At 34.0% G+C, this 27611-nt stretch overlaps 1 protein-coding gene across 1 annotated transcript in view; it reads left to right on the top strand.

Moving 5' to 3' along the window:
• LOC145672960 (long-chain fatty acid transport protein 4-like) overlaps nt 1-26097 on the top strand; it is a 93453-nt gene extending 67356 nt beyond the window's left edge. The window contains exons 9-12 of the mRNA XM_081742227.1: nt 12599-12665; nt 15776-15866; nt 22048-22201; nt 25403-26097. Of these exons, the coding sequence (XP_081598353.1) occupies nt 12599-12665; nt 15776-15866; nt 22048-22201; nt 25403-25554 (464 nt within the window). The 3' untranslated portion in view covers nt 25555-26097. The remainder of the gene's footprint in view (nt 1-12598; nt 12666-15775; nt 15867-22047; nt 22202-25402) is intronic.
• Nucleotides 26098-27611: the final 1514 nt, after the last annotated feature.

Below are 27611 nucleotides of genomic sequence, written 5' to 3'. Positions count from 1 at the left end.
TATACTTTATTTTGCAACGCACATAAGTTCTTTATTTGGTGGGAATTGCTTTTTTCCCCACACAATTGGACAAAGAAGTCTTTCATCTTTTTTTCATATATATATTTAAAACATTGATTTTGCTTAGAACATTTTAGCGAATGACTAACCATTTTAGTGTTTCTCCCTGATTCATTATATGCACAGTATATATGCTATAGTTATTGGGAACTGAATTAAGTGTTTTCTTTAATCGCTTATGGAAACATTACAATAGATTAGAGAAATACGGGCTGACCAGATGTCCCAGTGGCCAAAGTGGTACCAGCCTCACAGTTTTTGCAGTTCGTTATCTGTACTTTCTCACGCCAGTGTTATCGCCGTATCTAGTGCATTATAGGCAGTTGACTAAAATTAACATAAATTGTTTTCCGTATTCTGTTTGTATGTGCATACAGGTGAGTTAGCTGAGTGATTTTTAAAATGAACTGCCAACACTTTTAGTTGATCATTGCAACCCGTACCTTGAGTTTTGATGCTCAGGGAGTTTGACTCCAGGTCTGGAAGCCATAACCACGCATATCGCGTCGAGCTTCAAATGTAACTTTTTGTTAAGGGGCACAAGCTATTTAGCCGGTGAAGGACGTTTTATTACGGCTAGTCCCAACTAGTGAAGTCCCAGGTCCGCAGACCTTGTGCGTACACGTAAGTTATACACGCGCCCTCCACATCAGCATTCTACTTTTTTTAATTTGCTGAAGATTTATCCTTACGCCGCAGGATTGTCGGCACAGCAATTGGATTTATCGTGGGACGATCCAGACAACTTTTCCCCAGCGCTTATCCCCCAAGTGTGTCAATGGTGTGAGAGAAGCATTTGTAGAGATATTTGAATCATAATTATATATATATAAAGGGCTATATTGCCCGAAAAGGGTAAGCGTGATTTCAGCGACTAAAATTGTTATACATCCTCAGTGTTCAGTGTTGTGTTCATTTCTCTTCGTTATTTTTTTATTTTTTTTTTAAATATAATAGTGCTCTAATAAATAAGTATAGTGTTATTTAATCCAATGTGTTTTCGTTGTTTGTATGAGTGATGTTTGTGTGCGTTATGGTCTGGATGACCGTCTAATCGTCCGTAAGGTTTTCGAGACAAGACACCCGAACCTCTCGGCGCCTAATGCTCATATTATTGAGACCAACAAGCAATTTGAAAACAGTTTGTAACCTTTTCTTGGAGAGGTCCTTCATCGTCCTGTCCAGGTAAGTTAAAGTATCAGGAAAATACTTATTGGTAGTACCACAAGCCACGGACAGCAACCAGATTACACGGAGTGGTTACAGACTGAGGTACACGAAAAATATAAACTTTTGCGTCTGAATAAATATGTAGAGTTGCAAACCAATACATAAAATCACTGAAAAACTACAGAAAATTACACTTTTAAAGGGGCTGTATTTTGGAATGGCATAAAGAGGGGGATTCATAAGTTTTGTTCTGAATACTATTGCATGTAAAGAGTCTGCAGAAATATCCACAGCTATGATACTACTGACATCATAGATTTATGGGGGACCGAAAGTTGAAGTTTGTGATTTTGATGCCATTTTTGGGGCGTAATATCTCAAGAGGGCAAAGTGCTAAAAATTGCTGCTTATGCCACAAAGTAATTCTATATGTGAATAAACTATTGCAAAATTATCATGACTGATATTACACGTAGAAAAAAGTGAGGACATGGTAAAAACGCGAAGAAAGCACTTGCGTGACGATGGTTGTAGGCTGGAAAAAAATAAATATTTGGATACGTTTCATACTAGATCTCAAAAACTATGCATGGTGCAGCAATTAGGTTTGCTTTTGTTTGTATTCAGTTGTGTAGAGGCTTGCGAGTGGCATTAGTTTCATCTTTCTAGCTCCATGATCATTGCCATATCTATATGGTAAGGGGTTAGCTCCCCCTTGCTCCGACGACACACATGATCGAACTGAACCGCTGGTATTAAGGCATTTAATGTATCAGCAAAGTATTATTGAAATCCAATCACAGTTACGAAAGTAAATATGTTCACAAAGTTGTGTTATATTGGATAAACTAGTATTTGGCTAGCTTGGGACTCCGACCCCAGACCCCCTTGTTTGTTCGGCTTGCAGCCTCGAACCTCTAAATCCTACAATTCTACCAAATTTCAAGTTTCTTTTCGTTTTCAACTATCTAAAAGATAATATTTTGTATCACAAGAAAACACCCATTTAAATTACATGGAAATTACTTCATTCCTTCAATAGATATCTTAAAAACTAAAAAATTCTCTTTTGGCAATTTTCCTGTTGCTTAGTCCCGGAAATCTACAATCATGCCAAATTTCATTATTCTAATCCTGCAGGAAGCGCTAAACATTTTGGGGTGTAGAAGATGCCCATATAAGTAACATTAGGTAGACTTTTCAGTTCCCCATAAAACTTCTCTACGGTTTAATTTTTTTTTTTATTTTTGTTGTTTGACTTAAGTAATTCTAGCGAAAACATACAAGCATATCGAATTTCAAGTTTCTTATTCCAATTCCAAGTACCTAAAATATGAGATTATAAGTCCAAAAAAAGGGTTCATTTAAATAACATAGAGAATTTCTTCATCCCTCTCCCTTTGACCCCATAAAATTTTAAAAAAAAATAACTTTTGGAAATTTTTCTGTGGGTTAGTACTTGAAAGATATAATCATACTAAATTTCAACTTTCCACGTCAACCGGAAGTACCCCTTTATTTTATGTCACTTCTTGTATTTAAATAGTTTCATATATAGTTAGGATAGATATAACGCAACCTTTTGAACATATTAACTTCCGTAACTGGGATTGGATTTTAATGTCACTTTGCTGATACATTAAGTGCCTTAATATCGCAATCCAGTTCGACGATGGATGTTATGGGTGCAAGGGAGAGCTAACCCCCATACTATATAGACGTGGCAATGATCATGGAGCTAGAAAAATGGAACACACCACACTCGCAAGCCCTTACCTAACTGAACACAAACAAAAGCAAACCTAATTGCTGCACCATGCATAGTTTTTGAGATCTAGCATGAAAGATAATCCAAACATTAAAATTTTTCCGGGCTACGACCATCGTCACGAAGTGCTTTCTTCGCGTTTTTACAATGTCCTCACTTTTTTATGTAATATCAGTCATGATTTTTTTGCAATAGTTTATTCACATATAGAATTACTTTGTGGCATAAGCAGCATTTTTTTTTTTTTTTTTACCACTTTGCCCTCTTGAGATATTACGCCCCAAAAATGGCATCAAAATCACAAACTCAAACTTTCGGACCCCCATAAATCTATGATGCCAGCTGTGGATATTTCTGCAGACTCTTCACATGCAATAGTATTCAGCACAAAACTTTCTCCCCCTCTTTATGCCATTCCAAAATACAGCCTCTTTAAAAGTGTAATTTTCTGTAGTTTCTCAGTGATTTCATGTATAGGTTTACAACCCTACATATTTATTCAGACGCAAAAGTTTATATTTTTCGTGTACCTCAATATCTCCTATAAACATTCGTTTTTGTTTGGTGTTCGTCTGATTCGTACGTCCTGAGCAACTGTAATTTTCGTAAACGCTTGCAAATGCAAAAATTGGTACTTCACCGATAACAAAGACGGCCGAAATTCAGGAACACTTATACATACGAAAACATGAAACATGTTATTGACCTTCCCATACACAAGATTCATCACACTCAAATTTTTATAATTTTCGGAGATGGTCGAGCAACCATTTTCACAATTTTTGGACCACTTCAGATGGATTGACCGTAAAATAAGTCTTATTTCAGAAAATAAAAATCAGCTTTACAGAATTTTTCAACAAAAATCCCAGTCAGGTCTACATTGTGTAATAGTACTAAATACTTAAGCTACCTTCTGAGTCTGTGGTTCTTTTCCTGAGGAAATAAATGTTGAGAGACCAATTTGTTTATTTTCTGAATACATAATAAAAACTCCCAAAGACAAATACTATCGACTGAGGAATTAACATTCATAAAGCTATAGATGTAGCAATGACCATAGAAAACCCAAAATAAAACTAAGAAGATTCAAGAATAACTCTAATACGACTTAACTGTCGATATCTTGCTGTTGCTCTGGGCCTGACTGTACATCTGATAGAACATCTGATAGAAAGAGCAACAGCCTGACTGTACATCTGATAGAACAACTGATCAACTTAATCAGACAAAATATGTACCAACTGTGCTCTTTACCATCCGAACAACTTATGTCCTGTCACAGGGAATATATGTTTCAGTGGCCAATTGAACTATTTTTTGTCAGCATCTCGTAAGTTCTGGAGCGCACTACCAACTCAAGAGATTACCCAATCTTGCCCATCTACATCACCGGGCCACGTGGAATTTATAACTTCGAGAAAATAGAGTTCTCGCGATGGAACAGTTACTTCATTTTGATGATGAGTTTGTACTTAACGATACAGATTTTCTTAATATCGCAGGTCAAACTAAGTATTCAGAAAATGATACTGTATATATCCTGATAAAAATACCAGATACCAGATGAGTAGTGCACAATCAAGTATATTGGATTTGGAAGGCATTTTTATATTAATTACATTGGACTTACAGTAGATTCTCAGGAAGAACTCGCTACAGATGTTCAAGGTATTTGCAAGTTAGATAAAGACGTTAAGTCCAATCACAAAGTATCATAGAAGATCTGAATTTTTGTTCTATAGCAAGTCATAGTTGGGAAGTAATTACCACGTCGTCTTTGATTACAGAAGTTCAGGAGGAAGCAATAAGGAGAGGCAGAGGATAATACTTTACATGTGGACGTAATATCACAGCTAGCAGAGATGGTGAGACGCTGTTCACTTTGATTAACGAGGAGTCCTTTTATTTAAATACTCAATTAACGATAGAAAAATGTTTAAAAAAAGTCACTGGATATCAGAGGAGAAACTTACTAAAGGAAAATAAATGGAAAAGACAAACGTTAAAAAAGGTTCAATGTTGGCGGCGTAATTTTTATGAATGATTGAACAACTATTATGAACTCTTATAGGAGGATGATAGAAAAGATTGTAATAATGTCAGTATGTGGTATGAGAAATTGATGTAAAAAATAGCGAGGTGGATGTTAGGAATAATTTAAGGGGTTGTGACATGAGCAATGTTTACCAGTAGTGTAATGAGGGATTCTGACATCGAGACAAACCCTGAGTTTAGGGGGAGATAAGAATATGCTATTCATTTTGGATTGCCTTAAATATTTCGTGTGGCCGAGTTGAAAATAATTAAAGGATTCCCATTTATTAAGACTTGTATTGTTTATTTATAATACAAACAAATTACAGAGTAGTTGTGAGTTGTGAGTATGTATCTAATACATAAAGGAGGGATAAACAAGCAGAACTTTTATAGGAAGTGTCTTAGCAAAGTATTTCTGTTTATTATCTAAATAGAGAAGTCCAAACAAATAATGTGCTGCTTTACGTTCTAATTTTTTTAGACGAGTTACGCTAATCGTATGTGCCACAACTCATAATGAGAATAAGTCAGCAGCTGCTTCAATATATATACAATAGATGTGCTGTTTTCATAGACCTCAAGGGCTGTGTAACCACTCCAAAAAATAATTATGTTTTGTAAAATACAATGTACCTTTTTAAAATGGAAGAACTTCTGAAATGTCATGTAAAGGAAAGTACAATTACCGTAGTGAGATTATCAATTGTGTTTATTACACGCGTCTAGTCAAATACATCGAAAGAAACTAAGGGCGAGTATTAATGCCCAATTCTACAGTATAAGTACAAAACAAGCATCGAGCGACCTAACGTGAACCAACCTTGTCAACTTCGTGTGGTCTGTCAAAATTCTTTCCACAATGCAATGAGATAATCCAGTAAGGTTATAGATGTCCTTTCTTTCCCTATGATCAGGACCTCAGCAGGAGCAATGTTTTCTGAGGTGATTGCATAAATTCGGATCCCCGGCCTTGCCAGATCTTCAGTTGGCCTCCTCCCTCCGGTAAATTCACTCATCCACTTCCGCACAATACTGTCAATAAGGGCAGTGTACACACCGTTTTTCAACTGGTGGTGAATATCGATACCCTTTTCACATGTGAACAAAATCTTTATTAGACACCCTTATGGTGGAAATCAGTCATTTCAGGACAGTATCAAAAAAGGTTTTCTTTCACAGGTGAATATATTAAAAACGAACATAGAAGCTTTAAATCTGCCCTATACTCTAAAGTTCAATCATTTGCAGTTTCATTAGAGTTATTCCACGCGTTTTGGACATACGTCACACAACAGCATGTATTTTTGGTGTGTATCTCGTATAACATGTATCGACTACCCACCGTTTTTTAGAGAAATAATAATTACCTTTCTTCTTGAAAATATAATAATAATAATAATAATAATAATAATAATAATAATAATAATAATAATAATAATAATAATAATAATAATAATAATAATAATAATAGTTATTATTATTATTATTATTATTATTATTATTATTATTATTATTATTATTATTATTATTATTATTATTATTATTTGTTCTTTCTATCTTCAATTTTAAACAATTATGCTCTTTAAGCTAAGGGAGGCGATGATTAAAGCAAGTGAATAATGGTGGAAGAATTCTGGAATGACATGGTGGGAGAAAACAGGAGTAACACTGAGAAAACACGATGTTGTCCACCACAAACTTACCTGGCTGGGGATTGAACCAGAGACCAAACGCGCAAGAGATAAGCGCTCTACCACTGAGCCACCATGTCCCCTTTCTTGCTCCAATTCCTTAAACTACATCATGTCATGCTGCAGTTATTAATGAAACTTTTTCTGATGAAATACGAACAAAATTATAAGGCATTTTCGGAAAACTTCATCGAAAGAAATTTCCTCCCCAGAAGTAAACTAACCCTTGTAGAATTTGCCATAAGAAATAATTTATGCCATATGTTATGGTTCTTAATGAAATATTTGTTTACAAAACAACAAAATCACATCAGTCGAATATTACAAAATTGTCAGAGAAAAACCTCACCCAAGAGTAAGTTACCCCTTGTGATTTTTTCGTAAGAAATAATTTACACAATATTATAGAGTTGTTAATGAAATATTTATTTATGACATGTGAACAAAATCGTCTGTTTTTGAAAAAAAATCGTTCGAAAAACTCACTCCAAGAATAAACTACTCCTCGTAGAATTTTTAAAGAACAAAGGGTCATGCCTTATTGCCATAATATTAAATGAAACATTTATTTATGTAACATGAAGGGAATCGTCTGAGCCGTTTTTGAGAAAATTGTTCGAAAAAAACTCACCCCCAAAAATAAATTATCCACTTCTTTAGGATAAATGAGTTATGCCATGTTTTCAGGTTATTCTTGAAATATTTATGTAATATGAACGAAATCATCTGAATCGTTTTCGAGAAAATCGTCCGAAGGAAAACTCACCGCAAGAATAAACTATCCCTCCTCAATTTTTCCCAGAGAAATGACTTTCACCATATGATGGGGTTGTTTATGGAAAATCGCATTGTTTAAAATTTTTACCCTAAAATTTTTACCCTAACTACTCTTATTTTTAGTGGTAGGAAGAAAATTCGAAAAAGAAAACCCTGGAAGACATGAAAAAAAAATTAAAATTTGGTTGAGATACGTTGAATGGTGTGGCCTCTAGGTGAGTCTACATCAGGACGAACAGATGGACAGATGTCGAAAATTAACCTCTTCAGTACCTATAAGCCGTGAAACATGTAAACCTGTGGGCTATGAAACATGTGAACCCGTTGAAATTTGGGATTCGATTTTTTTTTTCACGACCACCATACTTTTTTCTCTCTCCTTTCGTCGCTGTAAAGTAAAAAGTTTAGAGTCTTGTACGAAATTATCTGTCTTTATACCTTGATCGAACGATGTTTGTTTTATCTAAACTTAAATTGATTATAAATACTTGTTATTGTATCACTAATCTATTAACAGAAGAAATGGGAAAGAGCAGCTTCAAGAACTTCGAATCTTGGGTTCTGAAGCTAAAATTTGTGTATAATATGAATAATTAGTTCAGTGTACACTAGTTGAAAATAAAAATCGTTAAAAAGCATGGTTCAACGTGAATGACATTTTAAGAACACACATCATGCACTTCCCACATAATGATGGCACAGGATCCTATGCCTATGGATGTGTCAAAAGAAATATGTAGGCCTATGTTATATACCCTCCTCCAACTCCAATTCAAGGGCTTCATTTTTGAATGGATACTATAATAAAGGTCTAAGATGTCCTGAGAAAATGCGTTTGACCCTCCTTTCAGCTGACGTATTGTGCAGTAGTTACACAAATCGGGTTTCCAGACGTTAGCAGATTTTCAGTTTATATCCCCCTTTCCCATGAATTCACGCACCCAATTCTGCACAGTACAGTCAGTAAGGGTCCCCACAAACATCCTTTAATTGGGAACATTGAGAATAGATAGCTTTTTCACACGAGCAGAAAAAAGTTTGTTACAAAATGTTGCGCCTCTACGGTGAAATCTGTCATTTCAGGTCAGTTTCATACATTTCCTTCATAAGGAATTTATTAGAAACGAACATAGAAGCTTAGAATTTTGCACAGTCAAACCATAAAAATATAAAATTAATTCATGTACATTGTATTAATCTACAATTTTAGTTGTTGAACTATGGCAAAACGGTGCGTAATTTTAGTATGCATCACATATGTTCTGGAACTTGAAGAAGAAATATTTATCCATTTCATGAAAATCGTTAGATCTGTCTCTTACAATAAGTTTTATAATTAAAATTTAGCCATCTAAATGAGGTTGTCTGTAGTAAATTAAATTAAGAGAGCTTTTTGTAGCCTTTTGTTTGATCCCAACGAAAGAGTTTTAAAGAAGTCGTTTAAATTAGTAACTTCATTGCACTCGAAAGAGGTAGATTCATCATATTTCGTAAAATACCATTAAGTCTTAGTAACTCAGTTACCCGAAGTTGCTTTCCTAAAATTACCTCATCAGATCCGATTAATACTACCAAAAAGTTAACTTGAATTTTCAGCTTGCTGAATATGCAATTTAAGAGGATAAAAGAATACTTATTTTAAAGAAAACTAAATGAAACTTTAACTTAACTACATTTTTCTGAAAATGGTATATTAAGAAATTGATTGTATTTTGTTTATCTTATTTAAAAAAACCAGCTTGAACCTTAGAAATTTGATATTTTAATCTTCTGACGAAAGCCTTATCCAGTACAGTTGAAATCACGCTATATTTCATTAAGTACTATAACATTTTTTTAGTCAATTGAAAATTATTGTACATTAATAGTTTACTAAGGAATGTATTTTTTGTCTAAGATATATTCACAACACTAAAAATAGTTAATAATAATAATAATAATGTAGAATAGTTATGATCATGATTTTACAAAATATGGTATTTTGGGGGAATTTGCCGAGCCTGAGATAATACCAATTGATTCTATAAAGCCCCTCAGCGCTCATGACCTACAAACTTAAAGCTATGGAAGATAGCATTAAGGTGAACTACAACCGAAGCTTCCTTTGCAGAGGGTTTTATTCCAGGGCGCTATTCTCCATCCCTCTGTTGTTTCTAAGTAATCTTAACAGTCAAGTTATAAACTAACATCTTTATAATTGAGTATTAGTTAATTTCTTCTTAGTTAATAGATAATTTCTTGTCCATTGCTAGGAACGTTTTCAGAAAATAAACGGGGAATATAAACACTTACCTTAGTCCACTTCATATTGCTACACGAATAAGATAAACTCAATTCTTAGCAACTGCTTGATTGTTGATGATGTAGAAATTAATAACAATGATAATATAACTTATTTAGAACAAAAATACAACTCAGCATATTATTAAAAATATAACTATAATTTTGCCATGATTTCAATTAGCATCTTTCGGAATTTACCGGGCCTCTGTTAGCGCAATTGGTCAAAATTTGTCATCAGGGTTGCGGACCAGACCAGATGAAGTTCAATCAAGCTCATACGTGCTCAAGAGGTGTTGGTCTTGTGATAGTGCAGATCAGGGGCGTTGTTATATGCCTTGAAGAATGATTAGGTAAAACGAGTGTAGATGGGCAGGCATTGCCCTGTTGCAAGAGACATATCCCTGATGGTACAGAAACTGCAACAAAACGGGTTAGATGTTCTAAATTACGTTGCACTGGCCAATCTTGCCTTATGGACACAAGAGTGTTCTATAGAAGAAATTCTGTCGATTCTTATGCATTTCACCTCATTTTTACTTTTCAACACCAAGAAACAAAGTATTATGCCAATGTGGGTTTCAGTTTCTTTATATAATAACACTCTACTCTAAACATATTTAAATAAATGTTATATAACCAAGCCGGACTACACAGGTCAATACTCTCCTATCATTAATAGCATAAAAGATTAATATATTGTCGTAAATAGGCCTATTAACTACCAGGTTACTACGAGCTTTAAACTGTCTTATGTATTTAATTGTTCGTTAGTAAAACGAAAGTTTAGCATAAGCTGTAACTATGGAGGCACAGAGCAAGGTCTGAATTGCCTGTTTTGTGCAGCTTTAATTATCTTAATTAATCGCCCTAAAAGACAATAATAACATTGTAAAGTCCACACAGGTATCAAAGTTCTTAATGTAAAATGTATTCAAATAAGTGGAATTAAGTAGGAGAGAATTGAAATAATTGTGAGTTAATAAGTCTTGAGTAATGCTGGGTGCCATGATGGTGCTGAAGTCCCAGGTCAATATTAAAACATCAACTTTCATTAATTAACCAATAGTTTATTTGTTTTGGCAACATATCTCCACAATAGGCTTGTACGTACACTTAGGTCAATCACTTCCGCCACATTGGTATTAGGTGTTCATTTACGAGCACTCATTGTAGGATATAGGTTTTCACACTATACTGCCTGACATTGACCGTGTGTGTTGCTATCGTAGTAAATACCGGGTTTACCGACCAGCGACGCATCTGCAAACAACCGTTATTACCGCCCGAGGTGGAACCGGATCACATTACTACACATTCACACGCCATTCACCATACCAATTGCTTCGATAGCAATACCATTGAAGGCATGCTACACGGTGACGGTGAGTTATGTACCACCAATGTCTGTAGTCCTTCGTCTATCAGACGGTTGTAATTGTCGTATCTGACATTCCAGGTGAGATATTGATCCTAATTTCGAATGCTGTGTGACATCCAGTAATGGAACAGCTCACAAATTTCGTGGCCCGTGATCAGCAAGAAGGAAGACCCGTGACCCATGAGCTAATGATCTTGACAGATCCGTGGCCCAATCTAACCTGAACAGACCCAGTGTGACCCAGAGACAATAAAACGTCGCCATACATGTGAACAGTATGCAGGCTGCTAATGTAATTCTAAAATGCATGATTCACTCCTCTCCCTCTTCTTATTAAAAAGTCTATAATTTATTATCTCTCTTATTGTGTACATATGTGTGAGTGTGTGTGTGTGTGTTAAAGCATTACACAGAAAGATAACTGCAAGGTCTATCAAAGAGTAAGCGGATGAGAATCACAAAAAAGCAATTTGTCTTCCTTATTAGGGATGTCAGAGTTTAAGAGAACGACTTTGTACAACTTGTCGCGTAGATTATGAGAGATGCTAGTGAGTCACACAGTGTTTTGTTAAATCTTTTATAGTCATTATTCAAAATCACCAGTGGCGTAAGCAAGGAATGTTCGAGGTTCTAATTTCTGCCTTGAACAAGATATTATGGAAAAATAAACATTTAGTATAGTAATATACTGTATATACACAACAATACTACGTGTTCTGAAAGGATATGAGATAAAGTGCTTGAACTCGTTGCACACTAAACACCAGTATAGGATTTTTTAATATGTGAAGGTGTATAAACGTAAAATTAAATTTGCAATATTCGAGACAGTACTTTGATTGAAAAATGTCACATAGCGAATTAAACACGAGAATATTCGAATTCGAGTAGCGGACATCATTAATCCACTATAAAATACTGCAGTAATACTGTAGAGCTGGTAATAAATATATCGGCAACTTGCAGGTTACGAGGTCTGTCCCAGTCATCAGATTAGACCAAGTTTGAGAAACGAGACCCAGAGCCAGATAACTAGGACAAAAGTGACCCACGTGAGCCTTGTCATTGCTGCGAGATGCAATAACACCTCGAAAAGTTCTGTTATTGTTGTATTTTGCCTTTGCAAGAATGCATGTACCTGTATTAAACATTCTCTGCTTGTATTGAATTAAGCTCTATACACTTATAAATTATGAACATATCAATGTACATGAATGACTTATCAAGAATAGTCGCTGCACATAGTTTCTTTTCAGCAGAGATTTAATAAAGAAAGTGAGAGTCATCATCAGAAATTTTAGGGTATAAATATTAAAATTAATGTTTAACTATTTCGGGTAGAGAAAGAGACTCTGATCATAACTGTGAGTGTAAAGTTATAAGAACAAAACTAATCCACATAATATTCTGAATACATTTTTTTTTCTTTAGGTGACCTGCTACAGCGAGATGAATTTGGCTATTTGTACTTTAAAGATAGAACAGGTGACACGTTCAGGTAATAAAACATTTTATTTATAAAACCTGTGACAAACATCTTGGCATTCCAACTAAACAAATAAAACGCAAGCTCTGGTGCGACGTTGCCAAGTGGTAAAGGGGTGTGGCTATGGCTAAGCAGACGAACTACAGCGCGATCAGGTGACGGGGGATAGACATGGATGTGTACAAAATAAACGTGGCAATACCGCTGGTATTTCATTTACTAGCAGCATTTAAAGGGAACTTGGAACGCCGCCTTCAAATGCTAAGATGTTTGTCACGCCGTTTAATTAGGGACGTGAAGTTTTTGTTTTATTTTATCCCTGAAATCGGTGTTATTTTTTGCCCAAAATTGGTGTTATTTTTCGCGATTTAATACAAGCCAATAGGGGTTATTTGCTTTAACAATATGGTTTTGAAAAGCAAGTATATTGTAAACATAGAGAAAGTGGTCTGTGAAAGCTAATTAAAATAAAATATAATTTTAAAATTAAACGAATAGTTCTAAATTTTCACATCTTCAATTTAAAAGAATAAATTATATTTTTGGACCTACCATCTGAGAAAAATGGTTCGATATTCCTCCCACACTTGGATTTAATTAATGTATGATTTAAATACATATATCAACTAAAAACCACACTGCAGTGTTTCTTAACATTTTCTTCATTAAAAAAAAAAAAATCAATTCACAATGTACTTATTTAAAACGCAATTCATATCATTATCAACACACATTTTCACTTAATGGCTAATTTATAGTTTATTCAATGTATTTTTCAAAGGACAAAATTGTCAATATTTCCACATTTTCTTCTTGAAGGTTTTGCCCCCTTACCGTAACTACGGAGCTGTATTTTAAAAAATATCTTTCAGAATCAACGTTGGAAGCTGGCAAAGATTTTGCTTCAAGAGCACAGGCAGCAAAATCTCAGGGGTAAACTTTCACTAACCAACTGGTCTAAAAATAAAAGGACTGATGGTCTTCTGTGAATCACATTTTGCTGCAAAGGAAACGTGTTATTTTATTAGTATTACCAGCCAACATGGCGATTTCGAGAATTTATCGCTTTATGCAGTGTATTCCGGTGTTATTTTGACAAAAGTACCAAATTCACGTTATTTCACGATTTAAAAACACCAAAAGAGGCCTTCTATAATATATTTAAGTATATCTATATACTTTACTTTTCCTTTTTCAAGTTTTCGATGTTATCGTTAAAACGAAAACTTCACGCCCTTATTCATAATAAATAAAAGCATGCTTTAGAGTGACTTATAAGTAATAGATAGTAGGTACTACGTATCTGATGCATTTCTGCATGTGTTTTGTACCTAGGTAGAGTCGCTGGTGTTGTATTTAGGATTGCTAGAATATTAAAAAATAATAAAAATCATTAGACATAGTCCATTTCTCATTTTATTCTGTTATTATATACGATTGTTGTGATTTGAAGTGAAAATTGGAAACGCGAGAAAAAAAATGCTACACAAAGTAATTTGCATTTTGGAAAATTTATATAAAGTATTGAAATTTTATAGAGAAGAAAAGTCCTATACTACAGATGTATTAGTGTTAATGATTTTAAAACATTGTTTAATATTTCAAGTTCTTTTTCATATAGAACAATTAAGTTAGCAGGCCTCTGCATGATTTAATGTTAAATAGTTTTGAATACTTAACACAGAAGGACTTAAAAGTATGTACACTATGTAGTGAAGCATTTTGTTTCCTTGAAATATGTATGCATACGTAAGAAATTTCACGTAAAAGCAGTACCTCTGACAACACTGTCATATATCTAAACGGAGAAATTTGTTTGCAATCTGGCCGTTTGCACAATATCCAGACACGTAACAGAGGAAGCTGCTTATCCCAAGGACTTATTTTTATATATATTGCTTTATAAATGTGGGTATATTCGTGCAAGGCTAAAGAAAAAGTGTTTTCTTGATAGTTTGATATTCCAGCTTCGTACTGTATAAATTACAACGAAATTACACCAATGAGGAGAATACCAGAACAATGTTTGTCGGAGAGCTCATTTTGTCTCTTGGAACATAATGGATATTTACCAAGGGAAAGTGATTGTTGTATCTAGGGACAATATTAAATCGAATGATAATCGAATGTTTCCAACAACTAATTGATTTGTTACGAAAGAAATGATACAGCAGATAGGCGTCTTAAATATGTAGTACCGGCATTCACTTGTCACCTACATTTATATGTAGCAAGAAAAATAGTTCCAAATGTTGAAATCAAAATTTACTTTTATACACTAAAACTATAAATGGCCTTCTCGCTAACTTTTTCCGTTGCGGTGTGCAATTATTTCATGGTATGCAGATCGATTTTAGAAAAATGACTTTATTTGAAGAAAAAAAGAAGTTCCTAAGTTATTACAGCTATTAAATAAGGGAATTATTATTATTATTATTAGTAGTAGTAGTAGTATTATCTTATAATAATAATAATATGAATATGAATATGAATAGAAGTCTTATGAATAGAAGAAAAATTTATGCATGCATGCAAAAAATCTACTAGATAATTTTTATACAGCGAAGGTTTTAAAGTACCCAATCATAGCATTAGAAATAGTACGATTTTAGTTCCTTTGAATTGGAAATGTGAAATTTTAAAAACATTGACAGATTCTTTAAGCACATTTTAGACTTACTGTATTAAAGCAAGTGAATGTTTTATGAGATCTGTCTGATAGTTTTTAAGCAATGACGTTTAGAAACATTAAGCAAAAATGTAATTTTAAGACTGCTCTTCTTAGCTTTACGTTGTTTTAGATAGAGAGAGAGCTTGATAATTTTTACAGCATTGACAAGGAATTATTTCTGCTTAACTGACTTTTATCGACATCGTGTTTTATATTAATAGTCATCTTTTCACTGTCTTCTTATTTTATTATTATTATTATCATTAGTATTATTATTCCATCTCAATGTAGTGTTCTGTGACCACATGCTGTATTTTTGCCGAAAAGCTGTTCGCGGCACTGAAATAATAATATTATGATGAAAGATTATTATTATAATGAAAAATTTATTTATTTATTTATTTATTTAAATTACCCAATACATTACAATAAATGCATTTCTTCTTTTCAGATGGAAGGGTGAAAATGTATCCACGACAGAAGTTCAATCAATTATTACCTCTGTTGTTGGGCTCAGAGATTCCATTGTTTATGGCGTGGAGGTAAGACTTTGTAGAAGTTATCTCTCTCGCATTTCTTACTTTAACTAGCAATTTGTTAATATGAACAATATTTTTTTATTATTTATAAAAAATTAAGAGAATGGAATATATTTTTAGAGTTATTTTTCGAATATTCTTAATTGCCTCATGTATTCGGAAAATTGAAGACAGTGGACGACTCAAGACATTAATTTGTATAATTTTCATTTGGATAATAATGTTTTTGTTCCTTTTTTACGAAATATGATTAAAATGAATAACGAATTATGAATATGACGAATTTGTTTTAAGAGGGTTTTTTTTTATTCTGCTTACAAAATAAATTGTAGCTTTTCAATAGGGAAATATATTTTCTGTTATAATTGTATAACATTAAAATTTATTCTTGGTGGACGAATATATATGTAATACGTCTTGTCAATGCAAATGGGAATTAATATTGTTTTAATGCTTTGATTGAATATAAAACTCAAGAAATATTAGAATCGAAAATTTAGTGAGAATTAAGATTAAATTTATATTTGATGATTTATATTTCTAAACGAATTATTCATCTATAAAAATAAGCATTACTCATTTACAAAAACGAAATAAATCAGAAATTTCCCCAGCTGACTTGAGATCGTGTTTAGATGTTATACACTACTAATAAAGTGACAATATAACATTTAAATGTCTATCTCCAGAAGTGTATATTGTACTACGTAAAACACAAGTCATGAAAGACGTATTTGCATATGAGTCTATGTTTTAATAGTATACATATAAGTCTATGTTAAAGTATTTTACATTTCATCAAACAGCATCAAAAAAGTATCAGAACATTTGTTTTGGTAAAGTTCAGAACTAGTCAGTGATTCTTTCGTGTAAGTGATGAATGAAAATACTGTTCAAAGTCACTGAACTAACGTTAAAATACGTCGTTGAGTAGTGAAGCACATATTATTATCAGGAAGAAGATTTTGCAGAATGTTGGCTAACTTACGTAAGCTTAAGAAAAGACAATATCACTTAGTTATATGTAAAGCCCGGAATTAATGGCAAAATGCCATAAGTGCTATTATTACAATTTTCATGATATTTTCAGGAAAAGTGCAATTTCACAATTTAGAAGCAATTTGTTGCCATTGTCACAGGTTTTCTCTTCCACTACTCTTTATTTACTCATGAATGACAGCATACCACAGATCTGAGTCGCTCTTATCTGGCCAAGTGATCTCGGTGTCTGATAATAGCTGGTCTATTCCCGTTGGAATGTGACAAGTGAAGGGGCGAGGCAAGGGCGCCGATCCTGGGGAGGCCGAGGGCCTCCCCAAAGCTCATGTGGGCCCCATGTTGTATTTATAAATATACAATATTTTGCATAATTTGAATGCAATTTGTCTTAAAATCCTCAAATATATACCTTCTGCATCTGAATGCCCCCCTCCCCAAATTTACAAAGAATTGGTGCCCTTGGGGCGGGGATGCTAGTGCGTATTCAGTTCTTGGAATTTTGAAGCAGTGTTCGGTTCTTATAATGACAAACGAAGATGCTTATTTTCAAGAAGTAGCCAGGTGGACAGTTATTGTGAATCTTAGGCGTGCGTGATACAGAACTGGTATTTATGTGCGTTTCAGAATTTCAAGATGCCGAAAGTTGGTCTTTCTAGGCAACAGATGTTGGAAAAATTTGTGAGTGAGTTCGGGCGTACTGTGTTTTTAACAGACGGTTCTGTACTGTTTTGTAAGTTATGTGAAACTGTGGTTTCCGCTGAAAAGCGTTATTTTATAACACTGCAAAACACAATTCTGCAAACCAAAAGTTCCGTAAAGACACTCAAACCAGCTGGTGAAAAGGTTCAAAATCTTCTTCGAACAGTCACAAATCCCGCTTCGCGTACTAACAGTTTTGCGAATGGTCTGTGTGAAGCTCTAATTAACGCAGACATTCCTATATGGAAGTTAGAAAATGTTTTCTTTAGAAACTTTCTCGAGAAATAAACAAAGCAAAAAGTTCCAAGTGAATCATCTTTGAGAAAGACTTACGTTGATAGCACGTACAGCAGAACTATTGACGATATCCGTAAAAGTGTTGCTGACGAAAATATATAGATTTCAATTGATGAAACTTGCGATATTCTAGGACGTTCCATTGCCAACGTTGTAATTGGAACTTTGGGAGGAGAAGGCACACAAACATTTTTGATTGCTTAGAAGTTCTGGAGAAAGTAAATGGCACGGCAATTGCACAGGTTTTTACAAAATCGCTGAGTATTTTATGGCCAGAATGTGCAAAATACGATAATGTTCTTCTTTTTGTCCTGCATACATTAAAAATGCAGCAAAAGCCCTTAAGGTTCTATTCCCACGTATGCTGCATGTCACCTGTCTGGCAGACGCGCTACATAGAATTGCAGAGGAAGTTCGTTCTCATTTTCCTGACGTTGACCTTCTTGTGTCAAATATGAGAAAGGTATTTCTGAAAGCTCCCTCGCGAACAAGTGCATTTCGCGAATTAGCCCCTGAACTTCCGCTTCCACCACAGCCTGTCTTAACGAGATGGGGTACATGGATTATAGCTGTTCTCTCTATTATGCTAACAACTTTGAACCTATCAAAAGAATCATTGATACTTTTGATGAGGATGATGCTTCTTTAATTAAGGTTGCTCAAAGTTTGCTTAAGAAGAATTCCTTGGGAACAAAAAAGCTTAGTCTTCATTGCAACACATTTTGCAAAGTTACCAGATGTTATTGCCAAGCTTGAAAAAAAAAAAAAAAAAAAAAAAAACTCTCGCTAGTTCTCTGAAAATCTTCAATGATACTCTCAACGATCTGAGTATTGTACCTGGTGACAAGGGCGAGTACAGTCGGCGTAAGTGTGATCATGTTGTAAGTGCTAATCCAGATTTGGGAAAATTGAAGGACATCGCTAGTGTTATGGAAGGTGATGCTGATACAACTGTTAAAAGTGACATGGATCCTTCCCAAATTACATGTTTCAAGTATGCTCCAATGACATCTGTATATGTAGAAAGATCATTTTCACATCTTAAGCGAATTCTTTCTGACAGGAGACAAAGTCTTTCCTTTGAAAATCTTAAAAATATGTTAATAGTTTTAGAGAACAAGAATATGAAAAACCTTTCGTAAGTGAAAATAAACTGCTAGTGTAGTGTAAAATGGCTTCACTTTAGTTTTTCTTGTGCTTTGAATGTGTGTGCTAATGTAACCGCGTGTGAGTAAAATGTGATAGTGTTTTTAAGTTATTGTTTCATTGTTACTACTGAAGAATGGCGAATGAATTGTTAGATGTCGTCCCTTCTCGGATTGCGCAAGTTTCCAGAATTTAAAATGGTAAGTACAAAGTGCAAAATGAAACATTTTATTCGATTAGTAAACGAATTATAGCCTATTATAGCTTTTACACATTTTAGTATCTATTTTTTCCCCAAAGTTCGTGACTGCTTGTTTATTTTATTTTGCCATTTTACCTGCCATTTTTGGATGTTTATTTTACAATTTTGCCAGCCATTTTCGGGCCTTTATTTCGCCATTAATTCTGGGCTTTAGTTATATGTTTCTACACACCACTTATATTAGACACACAGTCTCCAATTTGTATTGCTCCAAAATCTACTCCGAGATTCCTGTACCCTGGAACTGCGTAGAGCAATATCAACTCTTCAACTTTTGCTGTTTACAAAAATTCACACTATGCAATAATGAAAACTATATTATATATTTTAGTTCAACACTGCCACAAACTACGATGCAATATGTCAATATAATAACCTCCTAGGCTTCTTCTGAAAAATAAAAATGTATTTCTCTTCTTACAAAACATCACTAATTTTCCCAATACCTGTAGTTCTTCCAGCCAGTGGAAAATTTCATTTCTTACAGAAAATTCTGATTCAAGTATGTTTCTGTTTTTCGGCCTATACTCCTTAGCCAATTCCTCCTGATTCTCTTTCCCTTTTTGTTTGGGGTTCCGGGTTCGATCCCAGCTCGCGCCGTGTGGACTTTGTGGTGGACAAACACTGTGCTCGTGGGTTTTCTCGGGGTTCTCCCGTTTCCTCCCACTTTCTTCATTCCACCATTTCATTCATTTCTCATAATCACCGTCTCCTTTAGCCTAACCGGTATAACCATGGGACGTAATTTTCAAAGATTTCATTTCATTTTTTTCTTTCCCTTTTCATCGAATTCCTTCGTCTCTTGTCCCGCTGTACCTGATTTAAGTTCCATTATACCAATTAATTTGTCTGTCTTTCTTCTTCTTATGGTAACTTTCACTGATAATGATGTTTTTGGTGAATTGAGTATTATATTTAGCTTATTTTCTGATATACATCCAATAGCATTGCTTTTCTTGGACTACTGTTGTGACAGCAGCAGACTAATTATGGCACGTCATTAGAATAGCCGACTTCTAAGCATCTTCCTATACTTGCTTGAAACATGTTTTAATGGTAGTTTCATCATCTTTCTTATGAGAAGCAATGTCCAAAGCATTAAACACCTGATTCATACTGACCATTATTTTCTTCATACCAGAAACGCCAGACATATGCGAAGGGAGCTTTCACATAGCAGATGAAGTTACATCTCAGACGCGCTAGACATTCTTACTCGATGTGACAATGGTAATAAATTTTACATTTATCAAACCTTACCCACATGAACTATATTGGCCTACTGTGTTTATTCTTCATTCTTCTTGTAAATTCAGAATTTTCATTTCTTTTGAACGTGCTTATTTCTTTGGGCTAATTCTTTTAACATCCATTATTTTAACTCTGTTCCTTGTCGCTATAGACCCCTTTTATAGACTGTACCATATTAATTTTGTTGGGTGATGATACTTCACTGAAATAGTGCTAAAACGGAGTCATTGAATAATGAACCCAATACATTAGGATGAAGATTTCTCAAAATGTTAGCTAGGAATAAATGACAACTGAAGAAACTAAACTGACACAATGATTATAACTATTAAGTTAAATTCAGGAATGCGTATATATATATATATATATATATATATATATATATATTTTTTATTAATTTCGAAACTTTCAAGGGAATTCCTACTTTCGTCAGCAGCATATTTATTAACATAAGCACACATTGCTGCTTCAATCGTATCTCATAAAATAATTTTTCATTTTACAATGGAAGCCTGAGGTGAGATTAAAATAGCAATGTGTGTTTATATAAATAAATAAGCCGATGACGAAGGTGGGAGTTCCCATTGAAACTTTCAGCATTAATACAAATTTAGCCACATCTCGAGTTCAATTAATAGAACTAAATGACTTAGGTCTAAAGGAAGATAATAGCATTTAGTTCTCATGAAGGCTACTTTCATACAAAACTCCTACTGGATGAACATTCCCAAATCTGTCTTGCTTCCTAATCCACTCAAACAGAGACTTTTGTATCTTCAAAGTATCTAAAACAATGGCAAATGCTCAATGTTGGTTATTTACATAAATTCACATCCTACAATCATCAACAAATCATCTATTTCAGCTAAACATTAGAATGAGTTCTTTCATCACAACAATCACCACGATACACGAACCGTTTTAGCTTCTTCCGAACGACTGGAATTTCTGAGGTCAGCTGCTTCAAAATCTTAGTGAAATACCTGAAGATGATCAAGATCAACAAAGCGATAGTGATGATCAACACAGTAAAGTGTCTAGAGAATCAGAAGAGGGAACAAGTGCAAAGTGAATCTCAAATTGCATTCTTCAAAACCCCTCGTGTAGTGCCTACTCTAGTATCATTTGAATTCCGGGTGATCCATGCTGTGCATTCCAAGTGCATCATCATCCTCCGACTGAAGTCCCTCTTGCTCTGCAACGTACCCAATTAGAGTATGCACCAGTGGTTCAAGCAATGGTCGACGCTGGTATTTCGGATAAAGTGTGGTTAAATTAGCACCATTAATACTTTGAACTGCTAACATTGCATTCCTCTGACTACGTAATATATAATTTTGACATTAAGAAGTATCCTAAAGAGAATTCAGACAGGGGCTTATCTAGTTAATATGGTACAAGGAAAGTAATATTAGACTTACTTCGAGGTGACCCTAACATTATGTTTAATTATGAGTTAATTCATGTCTTGGAATATCATAAAAGTAGTTATCATAAAGTAATATATCATAAACATTTTCTTCATTGCAGGTACCCGGCAATGAGGGGAAAGCAGGAATGGTAGCTATCGTGGATCCTGAAGAAAATCTCGACTTAGAGCATCTTGCAAAGGAAGTCTCGAAACACTTACCCCTCTACGCACAACCTCTCTTTGTAAGAATCATTAAAGTAGCGGAATTGACAGGTAATAATTATTGGAAATATGGATGCAGTAACTGTACTTTAACTTGGTGAAGCTTTGTCATGACGCAAGTGAACTTCACAATGAAAGGAATTAACCAATTTCAGTTCTCCGTATTTCAATTTTATTCACAAATTTTCGATTTTTGATTTTTTTCCCCTTTTTTAGCGCACCTCATAATTTTTGTTTTGCTCTTGTTGATATTCGTGTTGAATTTGCTGATAAATAGCTGTTGCATACCGTTTACACGTGTCTCTAATTTTTTCTCACTTCTGCTAATATAATGATATCGTCCACAAATCTAATCGTGTGTACTTTCTGTCCATGAACAGTTATTTGTATGATATGAATGTTCTTTTTTTTTTTTTTTTTTTTTAATTTAGAGGTTCAATGTAATTGGTGAAAATGGGCATCCTTATCTAACCCCTTTCTGAATTGCTGCTTCTCCTCTGTCTCTCCTTTTACCTCAATTGTTGCCTTTTGTTGTCTGTACCGGTTTTATATATTATTCTTCGCTCCTTATAGTTTATTCCTGCTTTATTCAGAACTAGCAGCGTTCACCCCGCTTCGCTGCGGTCACCCCGGAACGCAATAAACTTTGTTACTTAGATAATTTTTACTTTTTCGCTTTCAAGTGATATGATAAAAACCATAGAAGATTGCAGTAAATCTTAACATTATATCGCCTGTCATTTATGTTAACCCGCCCCGCTTCGCTGCGGTCATCCCGGAAGTTTTCGCTTTCAAGTGATATGATAAAAACCATAGTAGATTGCAGTAAATGTTAACATTATATCGCCTGTCATTTATGTTAACCCGCCGAGTGACACGGTCATGCGGGTTGCATATAAATACGTTTATTTTTACCTATGATGAACTAACAAAGGATTTGTACGTTATGGACACTTGAATGGTCAATTATCTCAAGACACTGGTAATTAAAAATTAAAGTGATATGATAAAAACCATCTAGGGTCCAAATCCTAATAACCCCCCAAAAATAAAAGAAATTGGTTCAGCCGTATTAGCGTGATGAGGGAACAAAGGATTTGTGCGTTCTCTTTTATATATATAGATTTTGAATATTTTGTTCCATTCTACATTATCAAACGCCTTTTCCAAGTCCACAAATGCTAAGTAAATTGCTGTTCCTACTCGAAATTTTTCTTCTAGCAATCCTCTTAATGCAAGTATTGTTTTCCTCGTTCCCTTTCTTTCTGAATTCAAACTGGTAATCTGCTAATATTTCTTCTACCTTGGATTCCAATCTTCTTTAGATTATTTTCATCAAGATTATTGAAGAATGCACTTCATTATATTGGCACTGCATTGCATACACACTATAATAAGCATCCAAAACTGTTAACTCTTGTAGTTTCTTCAAGTTTTTCGGCATTGAAAAATTGGTTTGATTTTGAAAAATGAGAGAAATCTTGTCTATGCTTTCGGTGACACCAGGATATACAGGAATACTTCTGGATAAAGCACTTTCTTTTTCTGTGATGGGGTTACCTATTTCCAAGGAATTCGTGTACTCTCATCAACCACTTTTTCTAGTACGTCGCTTATATCCATTATTTTCATCTGCTGTTACCCCCCCCCCCCCCAAAAAAAAAGTGTTTCTCTGTGTATTTAAAAGTTCTGTGGAAAGAAAAAATGTTTCATGTTGGCGTTTATCAAACAATGGGAGTGAGCTGAGGTAAAGTTTAAACATTGGAATCTGATATCAACTTCCTGTACAGCTTATTATAGTACTCAATATTGTGAGATTCCAGCAATCAGTTTATTGTGGTTCTCGTTTTTCTATTGTAGCCTTTATATTTGGTGAATCAAGTATGGTTCCTTTACTAATGAATTCAATTGCCTAGACAGACGAAGAACATAGTCTATGTAATGCTAGTATCTAGCCTGTGCAACGGAACCCTTCTTTCCAGGCCACCAGCCAGCAGCAAATAGCAGGGGAGTTAATATAAAACTCATGGAGATACATCGTGTCTTGTATAATATAATTTGACAATTTACATGAGTAGAAAAAAAATTGGTGGTGTTGGGAGTCTTCATACTTTCCTTGGCTGCGAATCTGACAGTTTCATTAAGTCTTCATTTTAAGATAATGCGAGACGTTGTTAGCGAGAAAAGGAGGTTCTCACCGCCAGACCATCCTTATATAAATGTAACGTACGTATGACCTATGGAACTCGAAGTTTCAAGGCCACATTCACCAAAATTCTCTATTCTCTCCTTAGTCAATTTCTACTTTGTATTCCTATTTCTGCGAGAACCATCTTAATATTGTCCTCTTATCTGCGCCTAGGTCTTTCCAATGGCATTTTTCCGATCGGATTTCCAGTTAAAATTTTGAAAGCGTTCTTACTTTGTTCCATTCTGGGTACATTACTTGCCAAGGTTGACTTTGATAAAAAAAAGCCGTTTGCTTCTTCCGAAACAAATGCTAAACCGAGTGTCATACTTGAGATTTATCTTCGTTGCTAATACCATTAACATAGAATAAAATGCGAATTAATTTTAGCGGAAGGAGTTAATTTAGAAACATGTTCGTTTCTGTAGACAAACCAGAGAAGAAAATGATCAAATCATTGAAATTAAAACAATGCTCGCCTAGTGTTTGAAGATCTAAGGAATTCAATACCGGAAAACTTAAAATTTAATAAAAGTAGTATATGCGCTACATATGTAGGCTCCCAGAAATATTCAAATATCCAAATGAACAACATTGAAATTTGAAAATTTATGTTTTAAGTTGAACGTCAGAGTGAGAGTAACGCTCAAAAGATATAACTAAATTTGAATTTTGAAGGGGATAATTGTTCTATATGGACTTGAAAGAAACTGAAAGAATATGGAATGAACATAATCTCAAATAAGAGAATGATAAGGAGAAAAGCGAACAATATAACACGAACGGTGGGAATAGGAGATATCCAGAAACGGCTACAAATATGTTGTAAATATATCAACGTAGTCAATTGTAGGATTAAGCAAAAATTGAATAAGGTTTATTTCTGGCACAAATTGCATAGTGGTACGCTTCTACCAAGTATCGGGTCAAAAATATCTTTAAATTTGAAGATTTACCTAGAACTTTGCCTAGAGAAAGTTGATCTTTCAACATTAAGCATCTACAAATTACTTGAATGTTAATGAATGACCATTCTTTTATATTAATTAATCATGTTGTTTCAGGTACATTCAAACTAAAGAAAACCCAGCTTCAGAAGGAAGGCTTTGATCCAGCTGTTATCAAAGATAAACTGTATTTCAGAAACAAAGGCCAGTATCTTCCTCTAACAAACGATCTTCATAACAGCATTGTTACAGGAGAAATGAAATTATAATTAAAACTTGATCAAAGAAAAGAAAAAAATCTCACTTTTCAATATAGTAACGTTAGTGCTATTTTGTATTACGAACAAAAATTTTCGAAAATCTTGCGTGAAACGATACATTAAAGAAAGATTATTTTATAAAAAAATTTCTGTCGTTAGTTTTTTATTATTTTTATTATTATTATTATTTTATTTCCTTCGTTTAGTAACTATTGAAACTTGTGACACGAAAGTCTTACGGCGTGTAAAATGTCGCTATTCCCATGTATGTACCAATCACTCGGCTGGCTGCTGAGTGAAGATGTTCCAACCATGACATTATTTTCATAAAAAAAGAACTGTTGCCTTTTTTTTTCTTTAATGTACGTATCCATGAATAATAATAGTAAAAGTTTACACATGCATGTACAAAATGTATTTACCTGTTTTGTTATGTATGTGATTTGATATTATGTGCACTTTAAAAACTCAAAAGAAATGTATATTTCAGATGTAATATTCTATGAAACGTATGAATGTAAATAAGTGTTATATTAAATTTTTACTGAGAAATTATTCTTTCATCTATTCAGTATTCCTCTAAACCTAGACTATATTACTGCAGTCTCTGTTCAAATCTTACGGATATTTTAACTTTTTTTTTTTTTTTTTTTTTTTTTAAGATAACGTAAGAATATTTAAAATAGTACTTTAAAAAAAGGATGAACACGAGTATCTTCGTTATGTAAACTGTTTGCATTTTGTAAAATAATTCCATTACTCATCCAGTAATTTCTAGTTATATTACATATAAGTACATTTTTTTCTTTTTTTGAAAATGTCAACAGAAGACATTTTTCTTCTTCACCAAATTAATGCCCCAGGCAGAAATACCGTTGGGCAGTTAAGTGTATAATAAATTAATACAAAAGTATTACATAGTAAATATTTAAGGATGTTTACTCCACCCATCAGGATGTTTACTTCTTAATGACTCGTACAAGTGCTAGGTTATTGTAGTTTTATTCACTTAGTACCAACGAATGACAGATTTATAATCACACACACACACACCACACACATTATATATATATATATACACTGTATATCATATAAATACGGAACATTAAGCTTTAAATAAATGAAATTTACGGAATTACAGATAATAAAAAAAATACCTACTACATTTTTCTTTTCCTCATAATTTTCGGTTTGTTTTTCTATCATTAGTCACTTGAATTGAAACTTTATTTCATATTCAAGTCGTCTTCATTTTTGTTCATATAACTGCCTTTCTTTCTTATTCCAAGACATTTATTTTCGAGTCATTCTTCTTGATAATAAAAACTTGTTTGTTTGTTTCTTTACATGCAGGTGATAAAGCTATAGACAATTGAAACACTTCACTTTGTATTTGTCTTGCAAACTACTACTAATATACAATGTACTGTAAATCAAGGGTTCTGACGAATTTCCTTATTGCAATTAAGTCAAGATCCATGATGGAAAATATTGAACCAATATCCAACCATCCTGATAGTGCAGCGAATTTCAGTATGAAGTCCGTAAGGTCCAAATAGTTGAGATAAGCTCATGCACAAAACTAGGAACATTATATTAGTGGATACGATATTGCTTTTTGACTTAGGTTCGGTCGCTGGGTGGACAATGGACCCAGAGATTTTCCCGCTGATTGTAGACGTCTCAATCGTTGAGCACTTGTCGCGGCCCTTTGGACGTTTTCCACGGTGTCGTATCAGTCCCCCTTCAACGCGCTTTTCGTCCTCGGAAACAGGAAGTCATATGGAGAGGTCTGAACCGTATGATGACTAGAAAAGCGTGGTTATGCCTTTTCTGGTCAAAAAACTCCCTGATAGCACATTGAACATTTGCTAATGTTCAGTTACAATTTCATGAACTTTCGTTTTCGGAATCCCTAACTCTTCTGCAATCAAATGAACACTTAAAATCAATCAGTGTTTAATGAAGCAAGCACACAATTAATATTAACGTTCGTAATCATCGTCGATAGGAACCCGGACTGTTCCTCGTTATAGATGTCTTTTCAGTCTTCTGTAAAGACTTTG

This window comes from Thermobia domestica, chromosome 2 (genome assembly GCF_964235325.1).
Source record: "Thermobia domestica chromosome 2, izTheDome1.hap1.1, whole genome shotgun sequence".
NCBI classification, from domain to species: Eukaryota; Metazoa; Arthropoda; class Insecta; order Zygentoma; family Lepismatidae; genus Thermobia; species Thermobia domestica.
This window is presented reverse-complemented; position numbering and strand designations above follow the sequence as displayed.